General features: G+C 59.0%; 1 protein-coding gene across 1 annotated transcript; it reads right to left on the bottom strand.

Annotated features, from left to right (window-relative positions):
- Positions 1-567: 567 nt before the first annotated feature.
- Positions 568-6093, bottom strand: NICN1 (nicolin 1). The gene is made up of 5 exons (XM_026055033.1): positions 5821-6093; positions 5050-5163; positions 4454-4525; positions 1375-1479; positions 568-1142 (listed from the first exon to the last, which is right to left on the bottom strand). Exons 1-5 carry the CDS (start codon positions 6091-6093, stop codon positions 1101-1103), a joined length of 606 nt encoding a protein of 201 aa, XP_025910818.1. The 3' UTR covers positions 568-1100.
- Between the last annotated feature and the right edge of the window lie 182 nt (positions 6094-6275).

The raw sequence follows: 6275 nt of genomic DNA on the forward strand, positions 1-6275 counted from the left end.
GGGGCTGGCAGCTCGCTGCCCCCCCCCGCGGTCAGCTGGGGGGCTGGCGGCTGGCAAGGGGCTGGGGTTGGCCGGGGGGCTGGCGAGGGGCCGGGGTCAGGTGTGGGGCTGGCAGCTCGCTGTCCCCCCCTGCGGTCAGCCAGGGTGCTGGCAGCTGGCGAGGGGCTGCGGTCAGGCTCACTGCCCCAACCGGGGTCAGCCGGGGGCTGGCAGCTGGCAAGAGGCTGGGGTCAGGCCCACTGCCCCAACTGGGGTCAGGCAAGGGACTGGGGTCAGCCACAGGGCTGGTGGCCTGTGAGGTGCTAAGACCAGGGTCAGGCTGGCCCCCCTCACTGAGGCCAGCTGCCCAGGCAGAGCACCTTGTCTGTGGTGACCCACGGCAGCAGGAGGGAGCTGGGCCGGTGGGGGACTCCGGGCTGCAGGCGCTGCTCACAGTGCCACGGGGCAATCTGGGACTCCCCCACCTCTGGCCCCATGGGAGGGGGCCCAGCAGCTCAGATGGGCCAGCTGAATAGCCAGGGCCTCATTTCCCAACAAGGGGCCCTCGAGACACGCAGGTGCAGCCAGTGCCAAGGTAGCAGCTTTTAGTTGTGATTTAGTCTCTTCCAGAGCAAGCGGGGTTCTCCGAACAAATGGGGTAGTGCTGAGCCCTGGGCGCATCCTCAGCCCTTATCTTTGTCCTGGGATGGCCCCACAAGAGAGCAGCAGCCACCAACCGCAGTCCCCTCCCTTTATCTCCAGGAGCAGCTGCTGCGGAGAGGCCAGGGAACCATTCCCAAGGGCAGTTATGGTCGTGCAGCCCGCCTCCGCCCACAGCGGCAAGCAGGATGGCGCAGAGCAACAGGATGGGACAAACCAGCAGCAAACCACAGGAACCAGAGGGCACGAGCGTAGCAAGAGGCTCATACGGGGCTCCTGGGGAGGTAGTGCTGCCCACTGCCAAGCGCTAGCACAAGAGGAGTCGGGGAAAGTAACAGGAACAGGCAAGGCCTGGAAACAGCCCAGTGCGGGAAGGACAAAGGCGCATTTGGGAGCACTGGAGCCCCTCGTGTCCCCTTTGGGCCCCAGCAGTGCAGAGGAGCGGTGTCCCACCAGCCAGCTCACGTGTAGGAAAGCAGGTTGATGTCGTAGCAACCATCCACCTGGAAGACAGAGGAACAGTCAGTCTCCGTGCAGCACCGTAATGTGCTGCATCCCATCCTCCCCAGCACCGTCACACCACTCCAAACCCTCCCCCTGGTCCCACTGGGACCAGCCTCTCTGGGAGGGCTCCCCACACCCATGAGTGATGCTATGGACTGCCCTCTCCAGTCACACAGATGTTGATGGCAAGGCCAGAGCCAGGTCACCCAAGAGCAGGGTGATGGGACTCACATCAAAGCGCCCAATGCGGGCAGCTGCCTGGCGAGCACGGATCACCTCCGTCAACACCCACATCTGCTGGACCTCCGTTGATACCTTCTCTGGATCAGGGAGTTCCTAGCAAGAAGCAGGAACAATGTGGCAGAAAGCAGGGTCAGAGCACTCGTGTCAACATGTAACACAACCTGGATGGAGCAGGGCTGCAACATTGCGGCCAAGCACAGGGCCTCCGGCACCAAAACAGCTGGACTACCCTGAACTAAAGCAGCCAACAGGGCAGGACTTCTGTCCRTCTCCCCACAGAGATGGTTGTTTCCTGAGCGCCACAGCTGCGGGGAGCCCCCTTCTCCTGAATCCGAGCTGTCCAGCTGCCCTGAGAGAGCTGGGCAATCATGCCCTGGATGAAGCAGTGCCTTGTTCCTGACCTGATGGTAGTTTCCCAACCCAGGGAAAGTAGGGCCATGATCTAGGAAAACAGCCACCTGGTGACTCCGGTGGCCCTGAGCTATGGCCGTCCCCAGCTCCAAAACAGCCCGTCTCTGTTGGTGAGGAGTGAGGACAAAAACCAGATCATTAGCTAATGATTAAAAAACCTAATCACACAGTCCAGAGTCTCCCAACAGCCTCCCCGCTTCTGCACTCCTCAGGCCTTTCCAAGCTCATAAGCTTTACATCAGAGGTGGCACAAAACCACCTCTCCAGGTGCAGTCACCCAGGGAGGGATCTTTAGTCAACCAGGACTTGCAAACTCATATGCCATTTTGTGAATCACTTCTCCAGACCAAAACATGGCAAACCAGGCCAAAGCTCTGAGCTGTGCACCCTGTTTCTCATATACCCCCAACTCCYGCTCTCCGCTGCTGGCAGATACAGCAGGGTGAGGTGCCCCCAGTGCAGCCAAGCAGCTGGTTTAACTCCAGCATCCCCCCCAGTCCATCAGCCACCCTGGGGGACAGGTGGAGTTGGAAGGCGCCTGCCTCATTTAAGACGGAAGGAACGAGTGGTTGACAAAGGGGTTGGGAGAGGCCTTCTCCCACACACCACCCTGTCAAACACCGGGGCAGGAACCAGAGCTCCAAACCCACTAGGGCTGTACAGAAAACACTCATTGCCACCACAGTCTAAACTCTGTGCCAGCAAAACTGCCCTCTCATCATCCCAGAGGCACTGCTGGCTGGGGAAGTTGCGTGGGACAACTCCTAGCTCAGGGCATGGTTTTACAGGCAACTAAAGTAACTGGTTCAACGCATTTTAACTGCACAGAGGAGAAGCCCCTCTTCTCTTCCACCAGCAAGCCAGCCATGTCCCTCTGCCCTATTTGTGGACTTTGCTCACCAAAAGGCTGCCTGTCAGGAAGACCTGGCTGGCAGTGCTGACAGCTGCAAACATGCTCCATGGCCACAGGCGGGGCCTGTTATCTCCTTCTAACTGCATGTTGTCAGAGCTGGGCAACAGCTATGATTCACCCTTTGCCATTTGCAAACTGCCTGAGGGTGCAAAACACCCAGGAACACCAGTGAGCAGTGACGCTTCCCCTGTTCCCAAGTGTCCCACCAGCTGGCTGAGCAATGCCACTTACCACTGGTCTCCCAGTGATTTTTCTACCCCCACACTGAAGGGCAAGCAGACTTAAACACCCTACGTTGCACAACCCAGGGGAGATGTGCTTTTGTCTGAACTCTGGAAACCACTTCCAGTAAAAGTTGGATCATTTCTGGGCTTCACAACTAATTCCTGGTCAGGGTCTGGAGCAAAAAGGCCATGGATGGGGCAGGATGCTTCACAGGGATGTTGGTACCATGCACTGGGATCTCCTCCCAGCATGGGAGTATTACCCACCCTGTCCTGAACTCTGTCTCCTGCTTTATATTGCTGGAGGGCTCTGGCTCAGCCACAGCATGTCTCAGCGCAGTGGCTCAGTTGCCAGGGTGACTCCAGGTCTTGTTCCTCAGTGTTTCTGAAGGTGCAGAAAGCTCCTACCTCCTCCCTAGGGTCACTGTAGGCTGTTTCCAGCCATGTGCACAGCACAGTCCTCTGGAGCAGCCCTCTGGGCTCCACGCTTGGGGAATCATGACCAAAAGGTCCAACCCCACCACCCAAAGCAGGGCCAACTTCAAAGCTAGAGCAGGCTGTTCAGGCCCGTGTCCGGCCAAGTGCTGACTTGTCTCCAAGGCTGGCAATCCCACAACACCTCCCAGACCTTGTTCCAGTGTTGGCTCACTTTCAACATGAAGAGTTTTGTCCGTACGACTAACGGGAATTTCCCATATCCCAACCTGTGCCATTGCCTCAACTCCTGTCCCTGTGCACCTCCATGAAGAGCCCGGCTCCATCTCCTCTGCACCCTCCCTCTAGAGGGTTGCAGATGACAATACAATCCCCCATCACCTTCTCCTCTCCAGGCTGAATGAACCTGGTTCTTCCAGCCTTCTCTTATACACCATGTTCTTCTCCTTTGGATCAGTACTTCCTAGCGCCTGTGCTTGCAGAGCCTCTCTACCCTTCATTCACCCCACAAAATTTTGTCTCAACCTCTTTCCTTGCTCTGCAGGCTTCCTCTTTTCCCCCTCCTCCCCTTGTGCACATTGAACCAAGATTGCCCACAACACACCATTCGGACGCTGGCTGGGCTTGCCCTCACCTCCATGGTCATTCATCCCTGCTCAGGACATTTTGGTGCAACCAGATCACACCTCGCACGCCTGCTGCCCTGGTGCGAACCAGAAAAGCCAAATGCTACCACCATCCTGCCTGCTCCTTGCAGGCCCCCAGAAACACATGCACAAGCCCAGGATTTGGCCAATCCTTTTTGCTGCAGCACAAAGCTCCGAGCGCTTCCTGGGGACAGCCTCTCCTTTTGAGCTGGGATGCTCCACAGGGGCAACAGGTTCCTGGCTGGAAGGGGCAGATGAGCACAGCATGTGCACGTTAGCTGCTGCTGTCCTACTCCTCTTCCTCTGCAGTGCGCAGCCATGTGTGCCGGCCACACACAAGGGCTCTGCACGTTCCCACCTGAGCAGCACGCAGGAGGTGTTTGCTCCCACAGCCAGCACTCTCCTTCCCCGGCAATACCTTAACAGAGACTACTCACCCCGTGCAGGTTGGCTGGCTGCTCTGGAGGAGTCAGCTGGGAGAGCCAGGAGGGGAAATCTTTCTGTGGACTCTGAAATAGATTGAAAGGATCACACAAGTGCTGTCCCCAGTCCCACCTCCATCCTTCACTCCAGCGGTGCTGCAGTCTGGACTGCTCCAGTATTTACATTGTTACACACAAAAGTATCACTTTACTATCGTTAAAGGGAAATGTGTTTAGGCTGGGTGTTTACAACTGAGGCTTGGGTGTAATTTGGATGCAGCAAGCTTCAGCTCAGCCCACCTGCTCAAACAGACACAAGCAGGACCCAGGGCTGGGCAGCACAGTCCCTCCCCCAAGTCCTGGAGCACACTAGGGGAACAAGGGGACCCCGAGCATGCTAATGAAGGACAAGGCCCCGAGTGGCCTGACCCCTGGAGAGCTCACTCAGCTCTGCACCAGGCAGCACTGCTGACCTGCACAGAGCCCRAGACATCTGGAGGGAACCTGAAGTCACTGAAGCTGCGTCATGCGATGCACGACTGGGGACCATGAGCTGCCTCAGACCACCCGCCTCACATTAGGGAGGGAGCAAACCACCAGCATCCAGTCACCTTCTGGCTGGGAGGATAAATCTGCAGCTCCTCAATGGTGAAGTGGAGCCAGACTGGGGATGGCTGCCGCAGGATGAATCGCACTGCTGTCACCTGGTCAACGTCACAGAGCATCTGCAGAGACAAGGAGGTGACAAAAGCGAAAGCTGTCACTGCCAAGGACTGGGCTGGAGCACACAGCACAGAGAGGCCTAGGGATGTCCAGGCCACTGCTGCTCTGAGACAGCTTTTGGGATTCACTCAAAATAAAAATAAAGATAAAATAAAGTAAAAAAACACACGCTAGAGTTTTTTGAACAAGGTGCCTAAGATAAATATCACCTCGTTGCAGGTGTCTGGGCAGAACCAGACGGAGGCAGGGGGCCACGCAGAGCCATCACAGAGGATCCTAACACACAGAGGAGGGATGGCAGCCTTTAGCYGGCAGCACAGGCAGGAGATGCACATGCCTGGGTGGCACCAGGGGACTCACCACAGCTGGTTCAGGGGTATGGCATGAGGCCCCCTGCTAGCAGGCCCTGCAATGCCACCCCAAAGACCGGAAACTAGCGAGCCCCATCGCAGGGGCCACGTGCAGAGAGGAGCGAGCCCCAGATGACGCCGAGCAGGCAACGCCACAGTTCTCACCTGGGAGATMTCTCTTTCCCTGGCTGCATCAAGGGCCTGCAGCTCATGTGTCCCCATGGGCTTTGCTGTGTGAAGCCCAAGGCTGGCTGGGGGGGGCTTTGGGGGCAGGGCACCCCCACGGCTGCCTCAAGGCCGGGGACCCACCTGGTGCCGGAAGAGGGAGAAGTAGTCCTGGGAGCCCTCCTCGGTGTGCGGGCTGGGCATGAGGCGGTAGTCACGGAGGCAGGTGACCCACTTGCGGGGGCCCTCGGCGCTGGCGCGCTGCACCCGCACGCTCAGGAAGGCCGTGTAGAAGTTCCTGAACACGATCTCCTGCAGCTGGGGGGCAGCGCACCCACACAGACTCAGCGCACCCGCACCGGCACCCGCACCGGCACCCGCAGCAGCCCACCCCTGCCCCGGTACCGCCTCCAGCATACCCCCGACCCGGCACCGAGCCGGGACCGCCTCCCCGCTACCGGGCCGGTAGCGCCTCCAGCATCCCCCCACCCCGCGCCGGCCGGTGCCGCCTCCGGCATCCCCCCGCCGTTACCGGGGCGGCACCGTCCCCAGCACACCCGCACCCCGTCGCCGGCCGGCCCGCTGTCGGCCCCCCGGTA

Source organism: Apteryx rowi, unplaced genomic scaffold (assembly GCF_003343035.1).
Source record: "Apteryx rowi isolate R43461 unplaced genomic scaffold, aptRow1 scaffold_98, whole genome shotgun sequence".
Taxonomy (NCBI): Eukaryota; Metazoa; Chordata; class Aves; order Apterygiformes; family Apterygidae; genus Apteryx; species Apteryx rowi.